The 19,298-nt window shown below is 34.5% G+C and overlaps 1 protein-coding gene and 1 long non-coding RNA gene across 16 annotated transcripts in view; one reads left to right on the top strand and one right to left on the bottom strand.

Annotated features, from left to right (window-relative positions):
* The window catches only part of CREM (cAMP responsive element modulator), a 34,523-nt gene extending 16,724 nt beyond the window's left edge, over positions 1 to 17,799 (top strand). For 5 of the 12 annotated variants that reach the window (XM_087916341.1, XM_087916340.1, XM_087916335.1 and 2 more), the window contains 2 exons: positions 13,103 to 13,259; positions 15,616 to 17,799. In XM_087916341.1, the coding sequence (XP_087772467.1) occupies positions 13,103 to 13,259; positions 15,616 to 15,760 (302 nt within the window). In that variant the 3' untranslated portion in view covers positions 15,761 to 17,799. Of the gene's footprint in view, positions 1 to 6,151; positions 6,328 to 6,993; positions 7,259 to 9,687; positions 12,117 to 13,077; positions 13,260 to 15,615 lie in introns of those variants that run through there. The other 7 variants (XM_087916342.1, XM_087916338.1, XM_026710050.2 and 4 more) reach the window with 6 other exon arrangements.
* Positions 1 to 19,298, bottom strand: part of LOC148123913 (uncharacterized) — a 50,209-nt gene that overhangs the window by 15,711 nt on the left and 15,200 nt on the right. For 3 of the 4 annotated variants that reach the window (XR_015740084.1, XR_015740086.1, XR_015740085.1), the window contains exon 4: positions 13,157 to 13,209. This is a non-coding gene — a long non-coding RNA (uncharacterized LOC148123913). Of the gene's footprint in view, positions 1 to 790; positions 2,583 to 13,156; positions 13,210 to 19,298 lie in introns of those variants that run through there. The other variant, XR_015740087.1, reaches the window with a different exon arrangement.

Below are 19,298 nucleotides of genomic sequence, written 5' to 3'. Positions count from 1 at the left end.
ATGGAAGTTATGTATCATACTAAGTGTTATAAATTTAGGGGAAAGAGATAAAGGCGTCATACTCCAATCAGTGATTACAGGAGAAATTTTGTTTAATGAGAAAAGATAATAGACGGCTGGAAACAGGACAGACAAAGAATATAAGTATAATGATTTGAACTGAGATGAAATAAATAAAATAAAATTAAGAAAGTTAAAAGAGGGGAGAAGCTATATAGAAAATATAGAATGGGAATAAGATATGGAATGGTATATAAAATGAGCATGAATTTGAATTTGTGTCTGTACGAAGAGATGTAACCCGGGATCACGCTGCTTTCAAAAAAGATGTTTTATGTTTTTATGTTTTGTTTGTTTATGTTTGTTTTTAAAAATCAATAAAACTTTTATTTAAAAAAAAGAAATTTTTAACTGGGTTGTAATAACAACAATAAACCTACTGCAAACTGTAAAAGAGCCAGGTTGGTGTAGTGATGAAAGCGTTGGACTAGAAGTAGGAAGACCTGGTTTATAATCTGTTCTCAGCCTCAGCCTCTCACTGGGTGAGTTTGGGGCAGTCACCCTCTCTGTGCCTAACCTACTTCACAGGGTAGTTAGGAAAACTTGGAAAGAGGAATGATACCTATTCCTTGCTGAGCTTCTGAATGACGGCCTGTAAGTCTAACAAAGAAGTAACACTGCTTGGAAAAAAAATCAAATATTTAAACAAAAATAAGACTCAATGAATTAGTCACTTAGAAAATAATGCATTCTTGTTGGAAAGACACCATTATTATTATTTTTTGAACAAATTGTATTAATTTTTAAAGACATACAAAACATAAAACATAAACCTCTTTTCTGAAAGTTATTTGTAAATTTTAACAAAACAAATAAAACATTTTATACACCATTGACACATCTCCTTATAAACACACACATATCCTTTCAAGTTGCTCATTATTTCTCCCTTTACTTTTATTCAGTTATATTTCTTTTCTATATTTATCTATTTTATATGTTTTTATTCACTATACTTATTTCTTCTTCTAACTTGCTTTATTCTCTTCTATCTTTTATTCTCAATTGTCCTCTTCTAACATTCCTCCAAGGTTTTATTAACTTGATCAAACATAAACACAAAACATAGAAACATAAAAAACATCTTTTCTGAAAGTTGCTTAGTCCCGGGTTACAACTCTTCATACAGACACAAATTCAAATTCATATTCATTTTGTATACCATTCCATATCTTACTACCATTTTCAATTTACTATATAGCTTCTCATCTCTTTTAAACTTCCTTAGTTTTATTTTATTTATCTCATCTCAGTTCAAATCATAATATTTATTATTCTTTGTCTGTTCTGTTTCCAGCTATCCATTTATCTTTCTTCTTTAAACAAAACTTCTCCTGTACACTAATTAGAGTATGACGCCTTTATCTCTTTCCCCTACATTTATAATACCAATATAAAATATACAGCTTACATTGGGATTCTGTCTGGTACATTCTAAAATTATACAATGCTATCAATGCCAATACGAATCTATTCATTAATATTAATATTCATTTATATCTTAAACACTTAACACATTACTTTTCAATTAAATATCATACTTTTATGGGAACACCTATTTTCCATGATTATTTCCCCCCCCAAATCACATATTTTAAGTCATTATTTCATTAAAATGTTCCCCCTTCTCCTACTTCAAATCTCTCATTTATTTCATTGCCTTCTTTTTCTGGGAACACTTATGCTTTCCATAATTATTTTCCCCACCCACATCACATGCTTTAAATCATTGTTTCGTTAAAATGTTCCCCTTTCTCCTACTCCAATTCTCCCGTTTATTTCATTGCTTTCTTTTTCTTGACAAAAATTTCACTAGGTTACACTAAATATTTTATCACATTTTAAATTACATATTATTTCTAATTTTCTAAAATTATTTCTAAATACAAATATAAAAATGCAATCTTATGTACCTTTCCAGAATCCGTTTTTCAATAAAATTTACCCATTGTCTCTAAAAGACTTTTGTTTCTTTGCATCTTGCTCCCCACCATTGAGGCTTCTTATCCCTTCCTTTCACCCTTGCTTATTCTTCTCCTTGCCCTCTTTACCCCCTTGTCTCTCCACCTCCCTTTTATTCTTCTGCTTTCCTCCTTTCTGTTGTTTTCTAACGTGGTATCCACCTTTCACATTCTTCTCTTTTTTGGTTGTTTTTCCAAGTCTTAAAGTCCCCTTTTCCTTTTCTTCTTTCTCCTTTCCTTCCCCAACTAAAGTCACTTGTTCATCAGAGTTGGCTTCTTCTTTGTCCCAGTCATCCTGTTGCTCAGTCAGTTTTTCATAAGTACAAACCGCCATTTCTAAAAATTGAAAAGGAGTGCCAAGAGAATCCTTCCCTTCTTGTTCTTCTTTTTTGTATTTTTGGTATTCAAGTTTCAATCCATCCACAAGTGATGCCATTATTGATGCCTCTCTTATCTAGGCATTAAGAGATATTCCATAAAGTGAGACTTCCATCAGTCATAATTTATTCTTCCTAGTGGTGAGTAAGTTTGAAGGAACATCTCTGAAGTCAATCTTAGAACCTGGAGAAATTCTTATATTAATGATATTATACATCAAGGCAAAAAAAGACTCCTATTTTATTTCTGTTTTATTGATTATGTAAAACTATGGAAAGAGTTAATAATTTAAAAACTTCAGTTGGGAGGAAAAAAATCTGCAAAAATATAGTTAACAGACCTGTGTAGAAATCCAAGTTTAAAACAGAAAATAAATTTGGGCTCTATGTGAACATGCATGAAGAGCTTCTCAAGAACATTTAACAGCAGTTCTTCAAGACTCAGAGAGTCGTGTTTAGAAAGTACGGCATGATCTAGGGAAAAGATAACTTTGATTTAAAATACTTCCGACAGGATGGCATGTGCACCCACATGTATTCTGAATTACATTTTCCCCTTCCAGTCCTGATTCTGCCTTAATCTTATTCATGGTTAATAAGATTAAATGGAAGATCTAGTTTAAAATATTTGAGTGCAGAAGGCATGACATTCATAATAAAGTGTTTCACATGTTTTTCATCTACAGTAAAATATACTGACCTTTGGTTTAGTGTTCCAACTCATGGGCTTTGGGCAATATATTTTAGATTTTTTTATAAAATTGCAAAAAAAAGTAATTTGAGATTCAATGCTTTAGAAATAGATAGTCCTTGACTTACAACAGTTCATTTAGTGACCGTTCAAAGTTACAACAGCACTGAAAAAAATGAGATATGATTATTTTTCACACTTATGACCATTGCAGCATCCCCATGCTCACATGATTTATATTTGGATGCTTGACAACTGACTCACATTTATGACATTTATTAATATCCCAGGGTCATGTGATCCCTTTTTGTGACCTTCTGACAAGCAAAGTCAATAGGAAACCAGATTTGCTTAACAACCATGTTACTAATTTAACAACTGCAGTGAATCTCGTTAACAATTATGGCAAGAAAAGTCGTAAAATGGGGCAAAACTCAAATTTCTCACTTAACAACATAAATTTGTGCAAAATTATGGTTGTAAGTTGAGAACTAACTACCTGTATGTCATACATTGCATAAAATTGAGGCAGATGTATGTTCCAACACTTAAGTTTTTTATATAAAGTTCTCTAGAAACTTTTATTATATCTATCTGTATAGGTATACATTTATAATACTTTCATACATTTTATGGGTTCTAATCTTGTACATTTTATTAATGATTTTTAGATTTTTTTAGATGAGAACTCAGCATTAGGAGAGTATAATTAGTTTTAGCAATAAAGCTGTGATTGAGTGGCTATTATGAATACTTGCGAGAAAATTGTTACAGAAACTTTATGCGAAAGTGGCTTAGACTTCTGTGTGAGTTGTTGCACAGAACTACAAGCCCAGTAAACAGGGTTTTTTAATGGTTTCTATTTAAAATAGAACAATTATTTCTGTGATTCCAATGACTGTGGCTGGCATGTCTGTAAAGACGTCCTGAGATCTTTTACTAATGAAATAATGAATTAGACTAGATGCCAAGCCGGTTTGGTTGTAACAGCAGGGCTGAGCCTAGAGTGTGAAAGACTGGAAGTATCCAGCCTTTGGTTTTTCTCAAAAACATTCTGCATCTACACATCCCAGTCATGCTTCTGCTTTGGTGAAATGACTTGCTATAGCAACTGCTACCACCATCTATCCCAATCACCACATGGGGGAGAGAGAGGACTTCCACAGTCTACACTTTACTAGCTATAATGAATGGGGCTATAGAAATCAGTCCTCTGGTTTTGGTAGATAGATCAACCTCATAGGGTATAAATAAGGAAAAAAAGCTTTATCAAAGAAAAGGGGAAAGAGAAAATGTTAATATTTCTTTTTAACTTTAATAGTTGTGTGCAAAGATTTAGTGGTAGATGAGGATAAAATACAAATCTGCAAAAATGGGAGGGCATCTTAGTTTCAGTAAAAAGGAAAATATAAAATTCTGTCCGAGAAGATAGACTTATAGTTAGAGACAAGTTTCCAGGTTGCACAAAAACACACCAAAACTGAGCTTATATTGAAGCATTAGATTATAAAGACAATAAATTAGGCCTAAATATCCACAATCGTAACATCGCACCTATACCTAAGCAGTTTTTACCTATGCAAGAGAGCTGCTTTTTATATATCAGATTTCCCTCTCAGTTCTTCCTTGATTTTTTCCCCAATTCCTGAGGATTCTAGTTAGCTCAATCTGAGGCTGTTGGGGAGATGAACCATCCCTGTTTGTCTTTCAAGTCTTGGTTTCCCAGTACTCTGTGTGTGTGTGTGTGTGTGTGTGTGTGTGTGTGTGTAAATAAAATTAATGAGTGGGGATTGAAAGTCCAATGTTACTGTCAGTGAATGTGGGATAGGGTGATGGGAATGAAGGGGTTGCTTGCCCTTTTCCTAGAAGGATAGATAAGTACCCTTGAGCAAAGTAAACTATTTTTAAATCTAGTGATGAGAAATTATTTAATGGAGCTGTAGGGGTTCCCTCCCCTTTTGTTTACACATTTGTGTGGATTAGGATTAGGATTGTATTTAAATTGCACATGATAAAATGGTTTCCTGAGGAATATCACTGACAAATAATCAAGATTCCTATATACGACTTAGTGATCTGAAAAAGCACTTCACCAAATATCAGTTATAAGTTGGCTACAGTTATTACCAGTTCAAAATAACTGTGTTCATATTGTACAAGAATCTACTTGAGGATGCTGGATTATTTGCATTTGATCTGGTTTTATAACACACTTTAATTTTTCTTGACATAGCAGGTGATCTTGGTCAAAAAAACTCTTAATTAATTACAGAGCACAATGGATGACTTTTTGCAGTTCAGACTATTTTTTAGGATTATTGTGGAGGTGAAATTAAGAATACCATGAGATAGCAGAAAATGTTAAATAAAAGATAGGATTTGTTGATGGTGATGATGATAATAAATCACAAAAAACAAAGACTTGCAAATTGAAATAGAATGACTGTGACAAAGAAAGCAAAGGAAAAGGAAAGCAAAGATATACCAATAGGCATCCTGGGTGCAGTCCCAAAACATCTGGAGCACCACTTGAACACCACTAGCATTGAGAGTATCACCATCAGTCAATTACAAAAGGCAGCTTTACTAGTTTGCATCTTGGGATGATGCCTTTAAGATCATCAAGCAACATCTGCCTATCCCAGGTTCTTGGGAAGGAGTCAACTGGTAGATAAAACTGCCAAATTCAGTTGAACATCAAGCTGACTGTGCAACCAATCACAATCAGTAATAGAGATTAGTACTGTTGTTATTATCTTCACTGTTGCTAAATTAAGATACGGAAGAAAACTTGTTTCATGTGGGGTTCCTGAAGTGTTTTGGGGTTCAATTGCAGTATTGTTTAAAAGTGCAGCTTCTAGACTACTAACTTATTTTGAACAGCTTTTGCAGGGATTTGTTTCTTTGCTCCAAATAAATCTGGCATGCTTGATTTATGGTTGCTTTCCTTGATTTGTGGGTGTTTTTAATATATTGAATAGGAGAGCAAAGCTGAAAATGCCAAAGCAGTTATTTGCAAGTTAGTTTCCCCTCCCCCAGTTCCTGTTTCAAAGGGCTGTTCCAGTGAGAAAGCACATTAATGACAGGGTAGGCTAGTGAGGTCATTCTGATGTCAGTCCTTGAAGCTTGTAATCCCGCACATGTTTGCTTGTTTGGAAAAATTTCTATTCAGTTGGTGGCAGACGTGAAGCCTTTGAGTACGAGCTGCTGGTCATGGCTGTAACCAGAGATGAAACTGGTAGGTGAACCTGTAATGCTTTTTTACTCAGGCTGGGGTGCAGCAATCCTGTTTGCTTCAGTGAAATGTTTGACAGCACAGACTTAATCAGGTTCATCACAGCTAAAAGCCTTGCCAAGAATTATTGATGGGCAGCCCTTGTTTGCTACTTATTTTTATAGTGCTGATAAAAAGTTATTTAGAGGGTGAAATGTTTTAGGGTGAACTGATTGCTATTTGTTTAAAAAAAAAATTTTCTTGCAAGTTTAGCAGGAAATATATATTTTTTCTTTAGTAGTGAAGACTTAACTTTATTGCACCCATTAGCCAGGTAGCATGAAAAATAAGCAACTTATCTCTCTTGATGCTTTCTGTTTAACTTTGGTGTGAATGAAAGATCATTTGGTAGGCTTCTGTTAGAGAAATCCATTAACAGCAGCTTCTATTAGCAGGAATCTAATGGCAGTATGTGCTTTGTTCAGCTCTGTAGTTACTCCTTTGGCATTCATTTAGACAGATCAGTATAGCAGTAATAGGGACTTGAGTCTAGCAAACCTTTGGCAGATTGTTCGTTATGTGTCGTCCCCCCCCAACGTGGTCTGTTCCACAGCTAATCAAGTTCAAAGGGCTGACGTCACTAGATTTCCTGGAATCGTGTTTCAGTGGCGGAGCTGGAAAACTTAAACTCTACAAACAACACCTTCATTGACGTCAGCTGCAAGTCATGCTGTGATTTAGTCAGTTCCTTTCTGCTTCAGCTAGAACTGCTGGCACGTTTTGTAGTGTTATTCTGTAGCCTGTTCTCCTGATCTCTTGAGCTAAGTAAATCTGATTTATGTGTTTTGTGTTATTTATTTCACTGCTCTCAGCTATTCCTAAAGACCTCAGGTTGGTTAAGCAAAGAACCAGGAGCTGCGCAACAGGCTTTTGAGAAAAGTTTATAATCCTTCTGGTAAGATACCGCCAGTAGAAGAGGGAGGAGAAAGAAAGGGGTGTAACAGTGTTCTTCCTAGTATGTAGTCAGTCAAGTTCTGCTCTGCAGAAAGATCTTTAGAATCTATTTGTGATGTAAAGCTTCATGTAACTTTTGAATAGGCTTCTTGTCTGTCTGTCTGTGTCTTGTAGAATAACACAAGGGCACGTTTATTGTGGCATATACTTCTCTAATGTTCACCAATGAATTTGGCTATAGTCTATTAATGAAGCCCATGACATCATATTCCCCCCCACCAACAAATTTGAGAGCTTTAAAGTGAATCAAAATTCCTTGTTCCTTTTTTTCATACAGACCTGTCTCTTGTAGAATCGAACCATTTAACCTCTTTAAAATATCTTAATAGTTTTCCTGGTTAAATAGTGTCATCAATACAATGAGCATGAATTTGGGCAAACTCTGGGAGATATAGAAGAGAATAGTGGACCTGGCACACTATGGTCCATGGGGTTGTGAAGAGTTGGACACAGCTACAGAACAACAACAAATATTTTTCCATGACTTGATAAGTATAAATGTCATGAGTCTAAATAATAATTCATATTTTTTCTGATGACATTTATACTGAAAAAATTAAAAATTGTTGTAAGTATTGTAAGATAGTCATGCCAGAAAGAATTTTTTTAAAAAAATCCGCAACAATAGTATAAAAGCAGAATTCTATATGCCAAGCAAAACAATAGAAAAAGAATAGAAGACAGTAAGAGTAAACAGGATATGAATAAAATGTCAATCAATATTAAATTTGTATGTTCAGAAGTTAATAGAATTCAGTTTTTCAGTTTAACAGTGATGAACATCCTAAAAAAATGGGAAAATTTGTATTTGAAACTGATGGAATGATAATGTCTCAGATCAGATTTCTAGGATTATTGAAATATGTAAAATAATTGCCAGGGTTAGATTATGAGTTTTTATCTGAGAAGCTGCAACATAAGTATCATTTCACATCTGAATATGTTATTTACAAAATGGTAAATCAATCAAATATGTATAAAAAAAGGTGAGATTATGCATTATACAGATTGCATATTCAAGAGGATTGGGAAGTATGATAGAAGGCATTAAAGACTGTTCAATATATGAATGACAACAGAAGATCATTTTGATACCTGTAATTGATAAAATGTGGAATGATTGTTTCAGCAAAAATGTTTTTTTATGACTACTGATGAGTCTTTTTAGAAAAGTAATTGTTAAGATACGTTCATCTAATTATTGGAGATATGAATTGGTCCATATGATGTCATATATGGTTGTGCTTTCTTTTTGGATAATGATTTTTCAGATACTAACTTTTTTGAAGGAGTTATTGATATTTGTAGATGCCTATGTTTATGATAAATAAAATGACAAATGCAAATATAAACAAATGATCTTTTTAAAGATGGGAAGTCATCTGATTTTAATCAATGATACAGTGACCATCAGAACCAATACTCTTTTCTGTATTTAAATAAGCATTTTATTGTTTTAGGTTTTTTTTCCATTTAAATCAAAATGCAAAAATTTAAAAATACAATGTACAGATGATATACTCTGTACATATTAATTATCTACTGTAAAGTTCATGGGACTGTAAATCCCAATATCTCCCCAATCAGCATGGCTATTAGCAACATAATTTTAGGTTGCAGAAAAAACACTGGAACAATTGTTTTTGCTGTCTTTAAGTCTGTCTGAGTCTCAGCTAAGATTGCACAAGGTAAATATTTCGGGAATTTCATCTATTTTACTTCTACTTTTTCTACTTTTTTGTATCTATTTCAGAAGTAGCTTTTAGCATGCAAGGATTAAAACACATTATATTTTAATACTGAGTAGCACAAAAGCTTCAGAGCAAGATGTATATCACTGAATATCTTTCCCTGGATGAATTAAGCTATCTTTAATTCTGTTTTTAAATCACTTCAAGAAGATAGAATCTTCAAGATTTTATAAGTTTCTTTTAATTAAATAAATTCCTACTACCAATTTAATTTGAAAAAATACTTGCTATTAGTTTGTTAGTCCAGTAATCCTGTAGACCTCACATCTCTTCACTCTGTGGATTTTTGCCTATCACAGTTGTTTCTTTTCCCAAAATTTATGTTCATCTGTTCAAACAAATAGTTGATGTCCCATTTAGCAATAATTCACACTCCTTACATTTGCTTACTATTTTTTTTCTTAATCTCTAACAACAGTACTTTCTTTTTTTGAAAACATGTTTTGCAAGTAGTTGGACACTTTTCAGGGCTATGTGTATTGAGAATGTGATTTTTTTCTTTAAAAAGTCTGGGCCCCAAAATGCCTTATGGGAAATAAGGAAGCTGGAGTTATTGCTTGGTTTTATCATCTTCCTGCTCATTTTCATGAAGGAAAAGATAAATATAATTTTTGAAAGATTAAAAATAGCAAGTGAAGTTAGCCTCCTGGGCATAAAATGTGAATTAACAAACATTCCAGGATTTATAGAATACCTTATTGAGAAACTAACATTCTGATCATCAGAGCTTCATTTTGCTGCTTTTCTGGGACTAGAAAAATTAAATGCTATCTGGGTCTTGTCATACCTTCTTTGCTAGTGGCTTTTGCTTATTTACTAAGATATGTTGTAGAGGTCTATCCCATGTTCTCATTTCTTGGGTAATGTTATTAAATTAAATGAACTTTTTGTTAGTATTATTGCTATGGCTTATTTAAATAATATCTAAAATATGTTAATTGCCATACAAATTATAGTCGACTGTATTGACTGTCACTCGCTTAAAAATTACTGCAACACTAAATTGGGGTTCTTCAGCATGAAAGGTAACAGTAAAAGCGCTGTTTTGTCATTGATAAAATCCATTGTCCCCGATTTTCTTGTATTGCACATATTTCAAGTTATGTATCACTGAAGCCAATTGTCATTGGTCAATTGTCATGAAGTGCCAGGAATGGTTTCCTACCACCTGCTCCTGCATTATAGGGAATATAATTTGGAAATTGTGGCACATTCGTTTAATTCAGGGATCTGAGGCTGCTTTACAGATCTAGCTTTCTTCCCTTCCAGATGGCTATATGGACAGTCTATGAATTAAAGATTTGCCTTCATTCATTATACAGGAAGATAGTTATTTCCCATTCTCCTATCAGTTCAGATTTAAGAAGTGAGGGCTGCTGGTACGCAAAATGATTCCTAAGGAAAAGGACACTGTGTGCACTGGGTATATGGATCCTGGCAAAAGGATGAATAGATCGTGTGTGGTGGAGATAGGGCAACGAGTAGGAAAAAATAAAACTAAATGAGAAAGGTCTTGATCAGAGGTGAGATGCAGCCAGTTCGGGCTGGTTCGGAAAACTGGGTGTTAATTTTACATACAGTGTGGCAAACTGGTAGTTCCAATGACCAGTCTGGCAGCATCTCCTGCAGTGCCCCGTTTTTGCTCCCAAGAGGCTCCAGGGAGGCTTGCTAGGCTGAAAATGGGGCAAGGTGGGGGTACTTCTTCAAGTTGCTCAGAATGTAAGCTCTGCTTACCATTTCAGAGTGAGCAACCCATCCTTTGGAGGCATAATCAAGGGGGTGTGGTGACACATTTACCTTTGCCACAAGTAAGTGATCCAGCTCACTACTGTTCTCATTTTAAAGAAGGAGAAATGAGGCTCAAAAGTGCTCTCACGCAATGCAGCTACAATTCAACCACAAATCTCCAGATTCAATCCCAACTTATTGTTCCCTGGGCATAAACTTCCTAGTATGGCACCTAAAGTTGCCTTGGCAAATGAAGTCCTGCATTCATTCATTCATTCATTCATTCATTCATTCATTCATTCATTTATTTGATTTGTCAATCGCTTACAAAATAATAGGTATAAGTATATAAATAGTTATGAATACATGAAATGGGTACGTATAAGAAAAATAAAAGAAACAATAGGACAGGGACGGTAGGCACGTTGGTGCGCTTATGCACGCCCCCTACAGACCTCTTAGGAAAGGGGTGAGGTCAATAGTAGACAGTCTAAGGATAAAGTTTTTGGGGTTTGGGGAAGAAACCACAGAGTCAGGTAGAGTATTCCAGACATTGACCACTCTGTTCCTGAAGTTGTATTTCCTGCAATGCTTCCCCGAATAGCAGGGGATCTAAGCCACAGAACCACATCTGTGGGCTTCTGCTGTGGTGATTTGAGACTAAGTGTTTTGTTACTCTTGGAATTATTCTTAATTGCATCTTCTCCTCTTGTCATTCAGTTTCATGCACTGCTGATAAATATTCTTGCACTTCTACATTTATTAACAGTGATATATTTTATATTAGACATGTGGCCATGGCAACAGTTCTCTGGCAGCATTAAACACATTTATTTACTTCCATGATATTAGTTTACAAATTGTATCCTGGTCCTTTTCCTTCTTTCTATCTCCCCCCCCCCCCCCCCCACCCCTTCTAATTTAGCTTGGTAACCTTTGACTTTATTATAGCTGATGCCAAACAGAAAAATTAATCTAAATATGTTTATAAACACATCATAACAATGATTGTAATCTTCCTCAACATGCTAATGTAGTCACTCTGGATCCTAGTTTTCCTTTTCACTTCACCAGCATACATACATGGAAGGGAGAAAGAAAGGGAGTGGGGAAGGGAGAAAGAGAGAAGGGGAGGGAAAGTGAATGAGATATGGATGGACGGATGGAGGAAGGGAGAGAAAAAGGAGAGGAAGGAAGGACCACAAACCCTGGCACTAGATACAGCTTCAGAGGATGCTTTGAAACACCACAGCAATCCAAGGCTGGAAGGGACCTCGGAGATCATCTAGTCCAACCCCCTGCTCCAGGAGCATTGTTAAAGTGAGTTTCTCTCTTTTGACCCACCCAGTCACATAACCACCCCCACCCAGTCATATGACCACCCAGTTATATGACCACCTAGCCACACCCACCAAGCCACAGAACTGGTTGTTAAAAACCAATTGAATCCCACCCCTTCTTTTGATCGAATTATTTGTAGAGACACATCTTAGCTATAAGCCCTATTCAACCAAGAAATTATCTCACACTGTGGCAGTGAGCTCTCATTATTGTTGGAGATATTCCAGATTCTCTAAATCAGAACGGAAGTGGAATAACCCATGCTCAAGTTTATTCTGCAGTTTCAACTGGGCACCTACATATATAGCCTATTGTTACTTAGTACTGAATTCTATTCCTTTCTTTAAAATCATGTATTGTAATAGTCAGGTACAGTGAATGACTTCTATGCTTTCTCATTCCTTTGCATTTGCTTTGTATGGATTTATTTTCTTCCCCTATTCTTTTAAGATTACATTATTTCTTTGAAACAAAGTAAAAAATGATGAGAAATAAAAAAAGACAATTTCTGCTATGACAGAGGTTCCCAACCTTTTCTATACTCCGCACCCCTAGAATGCTTCTGATATATTCTCACATCCCTTAAAAATAAATAATTACATGTATGTAATTATACATATACACTATAATTTTGAAACTTCTAAACCCAAGATTTTGCACCCCCTAGAATCATTTTGCACCCCTGGTTGGGAACCCCTGTCCTATGGCTTGCTTTTTCTTAATAGAATTCATTCAATAGAGGTACAAACAAGCTGCTTAATTCCCACCTTCCCTTTGATAAATGTATTGTTTCCATTGTGATTTTCTGAGGGCTGTTATGTTAAAACATCCAAACATCCAAATAAAAACTGTACAAATCTTGATGACAGATGCCATTTTAGAACATTTGTTATTTTTTGTTTCTTTTGCTGATAAACTATGCAATTTTCTTTTGTATTAGAACGTCTTCTTTTTTGAAATTGCAGCTGCTACAGGTGACATGCCAACTTATCAAATCCGTACTCCAACCACAGCCTTACCTCAAGGAGTCGTCATGGCAGCTTCCCCAGGAACACTGCATAGCCCGCAGCAGCTAGCGGAAGAAGCAACACGTAAAAGAGAACTAAGGCTTATGAAAAATAGGTACCAATTAGAATTTAAATTAATAATTATTTATTTATTTCCCAGAATCAGTAAGGAAATAGTAATGCTAAAAAGACTAATGCAGTACTTTAACTTCTATACCATACTATACACATTTTCCACTCAGAAAGTCCATTGCATTAATAAGAATAAAAGATTCTCTCACACAGAAACAGAATTTAGTATCATACATAAAGTTACGTGTCCTAATACAGATAATTCTCACTTACTGCAGTAATTGAGACTGGGAACTCAATTGTTAAGGGACGGTAGTGGTGACCTCTAGTCGAAGTTCCAAACGTCCTGATTACTGTAGTTAGGTGAATCTTGCACAGCTGCAGTGTCCCATGGCCACATGATCACTATTTGTGACCACCTGCAAGTTCTCCATTGACTTTGCTTGTCAATGGAGAAGCTGGCAGGATTGGCACTGAATGTCACAAATGGCAGTCGTGACTATGGGACTCTGCTGTGGCTACCAACTATAAAGATTCACTGTAGGAATTCTTTATTCAGTGCTATCCATAACTTCAAACAATCACTGAATGAGTACATGTTAAATGGAGAAGGCCTATATTTTAAATAATGCTTTATACATCTAATTTTTATGTGCACATTCATGTGAGTGTTATTTGCTTAAACAGCAAATTCTGTTTTGATTCAGTTTTACCAAAGCCTGTGATTTTGTAAACTTAACAGAATAAGAGAAGGGTAAAGCTTTTTACAGATCTATATTTTATTGCAGAAAATAAATTCACTGTGGAATGTTCACTTGTATTTTGTAGTAGACTGATTTTTAAGAGTTTGGTTGCATTTCTCTCTTTAGATTGCTTTTCTCACCTTATTTATTAAATTTTGTATGTTGTCCAGGCTGAATTATCCTTTTGTTTATTTACTTCCTGTATGTATGTTAGTATTAATGTTGTACTCATTTTCCATTGCCAGTATTTGTGGATATTGTTGGCATGCACTTTACTGGAAGAAGCTGAACTCCTTGTAACTAACCCCACTATTGCTTAATGTTTTCATAGTATTGCTTTTTCTCATGCCTTTTAATTTCAAATTGCTAATCCAGAAACGTTTTAGTTTCCATCTCTTGTTCTTCTCTCTTCAGGTTGTCTAGTGTCTATTGTTAGTGGCAATTAAATAATATATGTCAGCTTATTTTGATTTTTCTGACATTAAATGCATATTATCAACTAGCCAACATTCTTGCTTAGCACTTGCCAGATACCTTTCTCATTGATGTAATTTTTTTGACTCTTAGACTGTATTTTCGTAAAATTTGTGTCAACGATCTTAGGGATTCTTTTAGATTAGTATTCCAGGAAAAGCACTGTGAGAAATAATCTTACCTATAATAATGTACAAGGAAAAAGCTATGTCCTTGTGAAAATTATAGCAGGGAGGACTCCAAAATAAAATTTGTAGCTTTGAGACGAATAAGTTCAGATGTGTTAATGTCATCATGGTATTTCATATTCGTTAAGGAATTTATATTGATTTTAAACATTTTTGTTCAATACTTTAAGAAAAAGTTCTACATGGCGGCCTCTACAAAGGTTTTAAAACAGTAACATATATGTAAAATATTATATAATTTAAAAAGATAACCAATGATGATGTTTGGTTCTTCATTTCCCACTCACAGGCTAGTGGTTTTAGAGAACTAAAAGGCCTGGAATGAGATTAATGAAACAACAGCAGGAACCATAAAAGTTTAAATAGTAGTTTAACTTCCCATTGATCCTTAATTATTAAACTTTAAAGCTTAAACTATAAATATTAATTCTTATTAATTCATATTGTATTCACTTTACATAATATTGGTTTGGATAAATAAAAATTGGGACAGTTAAAACATTATAAATTAGCTGAAAAGTTGAAAATTTCAAGCTGAAGAGAGAAGGTACCATGTTTTCTTTGCCAACAGTTAATTTCCTAACATTTTGCAGGTATACTTGGAGATGACTGAACTACTTGTTTTAAGCATGTGGGCTTAATATGGGCTATTATGCAAACAGATGATGTGGGGGTTGTAGATATTGAGCTGTTACTTTGATGCATGTTTTGTGATAGCTTCAGTTGGTTTTGTAAATCACTATTTCATTGATTTTAACAACAGCTTCCTCTCACTTCTGTGCTATGTGGTGTCTTCTGTCTGGTGTCTTCTGTCTGTCTGTTCTGCATTGTGTTCAGAGCACTGTGGAATTTATGCTGTGACTGGTGTATGGTGTACATGATTTGGCATTTACTGAGTCACTTCAGCTTTTCTGGTGTCAGAGGTTATTCTCGTTATCCAGGTTTTCTTTGCCTTGTAGCTGATTGAGTAGTCATTGCCTTGTGTTGGTTCCAGGGAAGCTGCTCGGGAATGTCGCAGGAAGAAGAAAGAATATGTCAAATGTCTTGAAAATCGTGTAGCAGTCCTTGAAAATCAAAACAAGACTCTCATTGAGGAACTCAAGGCCCTCAAAGATCTTTATTGCCATAAAGCAGAGTAACTGGCATTTGGCCGTGGAACTTTTTACTATGAACAGTAATCAAGGCATGAGATGAAGCAATTCTACAGATTGCCAAGTGACCCTTAAGAAAGGGGCAGTGTGTGGTCTTTGTGATCTTGGCTTTTCTTAGGTCTTTTTTCTAAAAGATGTGTGATTTCTAATCTTTGGAAAGCATCACTGTCTCCATATTGTATTGACCTTGGTCACTGCACCATCTCCATCCTATCTTATGTCAGTAGCATGTCACAAAAGCTTTTCTGTTTGCCCTTTTTACTTTTTTTTCAGGGAAGCTGCAAAAGAATGTCGACGAAGGAAGAAAGAATATGTGAAATGTCTGGAGAGTCGTGTTGCAATGTTAGAAGTTCAAAACAAGAAACTTATAGAAGAGCTAGAAACTTTAAAAGACATTTGCTCTTCCAAGACAGATTAGTGTCGATATTGAAACTGTGAACTGAGTACAGCATGTACAAATGCTTCTGCAGAAATGTGTAGTCAAAAGAATTATGACTTTTCCTTTCTATCATTTGTATTCTACTCCACCTCTAACATTCCTGAAACACTCTGCTGCTTTTTCTAGATTATTAAATGAAACTTCACCTCACTTTTTCTCACCCAGAAATAGTCAAATGTTTTCAAAACACAGTGTATCTTCCATATTTTTAGAGGAAGCATGTGTAAGAGCTGCTCCTCTACTTATATTTGCATTATTTTCTTTGTATGAGTGTCCCACTTGCACCAGTACTTTAAATTGATCAAAGATAATCTAACACAATAAAATGAAAACCACCCAAAGTATCTCAGGAAGATGTTATATAAACATGTGCGTTGTTACGACGTATGTGTATTAGAATACTAGTTTACAAATGAATTTATGGCATATTTTTGTATTCATTGCTTTGTGAAGAAAATATTGTATTGCTGTCACTGAGTGCCATGGTTGAAACTACTTTAAATAGAACCATGTTGCATAAACTTTGTAGTGTTTGGTATTTATTTAATCATCTATTCCATATTTTTAAAGAACAAAACTAATGGCATAATCTGTGAAATATTTTATTAGACAATTTACTGTCTTTTATATTTCACAAGCATTCTCTAAAATTGTCTCTGGAGATTCTCAGTCATCCAGGTCATGGTGTCTCCCCAAAGCACAACTGTAGCCTTTTTTCCCCAAAAGGCAACTGGACTTAACTGAAGAAGTTTTTTTGGATGAGAAGCAAAAATCAAAGTCCAGTTGCCTTTTGAAAGAAAGCATCTTTGAGATTCTCCAGAATTGTAGCTAACACTAATTTAAAAAAAAAAACATTTCAAGATTTTTCACACAAGTTTTATAAGCACTTCTTGTTGAGCTGAAATCTGATAATACTCAAATTTCAAAGAATTTTGTGTCCTCAGATGAAGTTAGATTGTACAAAATATTGATATCTTTGTGTGGTACTGCATGAGTTCATGAGCTAGTCACCCAATTGATCTTGTGAGATTCTACTTTTTAAATTTTACTAAAATTTACATATACCTTCCCCCCATTGTTTTGGCAATGGAGCTCAAGATGTTCCAACAGTTTATTATAATTTTATTTATATCTATCAGCCTGTATTGTGGCTATAGTATCTAATTTTTATTATTCTCAAAATACCCCTCAAAAGCTTCTTTTATTCTAGAAACCTTGCATTGTGTGCAGGTGTGAAGGACACCTTGGGAAGCTGTGGCTGGGAAAAGAAATTGTTGTGTATTCTGTCTTTATGTCAAAGTTTCAATGAAGGTAGGACTTCTGTTGCTTATGTTTTTGTTTTAGAACGGCTTCATGCTAGTATGTATTTAATGCAATACATATTTGACCAAAATATTTTCTTGATGTGGAGTCATAGTATGGAGTCTGTGTTGACACCAAGCAATTCTTCATGGATGTTACGAATGATTATAAGGGAGGATATCCTGTTCAGTGATATAATAATACTTCCTTTTACCATGATGTCATTCTTAGGCAGTTCTTAACCATTGTAGTCAGAACAGTTGCAATAAATCTGCCAACAAAACTACCCAATGGATTTTTATTGAGAATAAAGATAATAGGGCAGATCTAAAATGACAATCTATATTGAAATTTGTTCTTTCTTTAAAACAATAGTCCAATAAATAGCATTTTTTATGACACATAGGACAGAACAGTTTCTGTTGCTCTATGGTCCGTTTACTTTTCAGTGATAAATAGGATATGTGTGTAGGAGAGACAGAAAAAGAATATATACATGAATAACAATACCATATTTTCTTTTTATATGAATGGCTATTCATATAATGTCATTTTGAATGAGAAACTACATTCTTACAAAATGATTCATAAAAACTTGGAAAAAGGAATTAGACTCCTATACATTTCAAATCTGTTATTCAGTTACATATACTATTTCTGGTTGGTACATATATCTGGCAGCCTAGAAAGAAAACTGATATTTCAGTATATAGCTAGGCAAAATAACAGGCAGGAAAATAGTAATTAAATTACAATACAGGTAGTCTTCGACTTACAACAATCCATTTAGTGACCATTCGAAGTTACAACCACACTGAAAAAAGTGACATTTTTCACATTTATGACTGTTGCAGCATCCCAGTAATCACATGGTTTACATTCAGCTGCTTGACAACTGACTCACATTTATGATGGTTGCAATGTCCTGGGATCATGTGATCCCCTTTTGCAACCTTCTGACAAGCCAAGTCAGTAGGAAAACCAGATTCACTTAACAACCATATTACTAATTTAACAACTGCAATGATTCATTTAACAAACGTGGCAAGAAAAGTTGTAAAATGGGGCAAAACTCACTTAACAAATTTCTCACTTAACATAAATTTTGGGCTCAATTGTGGTCGTACGTTGAGGACTACCTGTACAATAACAATATACTATTGGAGAAAAAAAATTGCTTAGAAAATATATATATAGTAAAAGAGTTATAGATTTCAGAAGTCTGCATCTCTCTGTTTAATATTTATAGCTAGTAAAAATATTGGTTTAGTATTCATCATGTTGATAATTTTTATCTATACTTTTACCAACAGAATATATCCAGAAGTCACCAAACAACTACATTTTTCAAATTTTAGTAAAAAAAAAAAAAGGAAACAATATTTCCATTAAGGTTTTCCCTCTTTGTGGAATTGCTTGTGTCCAGATGCTCACATTTGCAACCTTGCAGGCTTCTTCTAAGGCTTGCTATTGATGGTTGTTTTGAGTTCTTAAGAAGTACTCTCTTCGAATGGGAAGACAGTAACTGATTTAAAATTTTCTGTGCTAGCTTCTAAATGTTATGTTTAACCTTATTTCTTTAATGAAAGGGATTAGGGTTAAATTGCCTTTATCTTTGTTATGTGGGGTGCTAGCTGATTCTCTTTCTTTCTATGGTTGTTTGATATTTATCTTCATCAGCATCAACCTAACCAACCAGTTTTTCCAAAATTCTCAACATACATTTTTGAATTTATTGTCTAAATGTATCACAGCCACTCAATTCCAGTGGACTGTAATGGCAAG

This window comes from Pseudonaja textilis, chromosome Z (genome assembly GCF_049901715.1).
Source record: "Pseudonaja textilis isolate UNSWEBS1 chromosome Z, rPseTex1.2, whole genome shotgun sequence".
NCBI classification, from domain to species: domain Eukaryota; kingdom Metazoa; phylum Chordata; class Lepidosauria; order Squamata; family Elapidae; genus Pseudonaja; species Pseudonaja textilis.
Note: the sequence above shows the minus strand (reverse complement) of the source record. Positions and strands in the feature narration are given on the sequence as shown.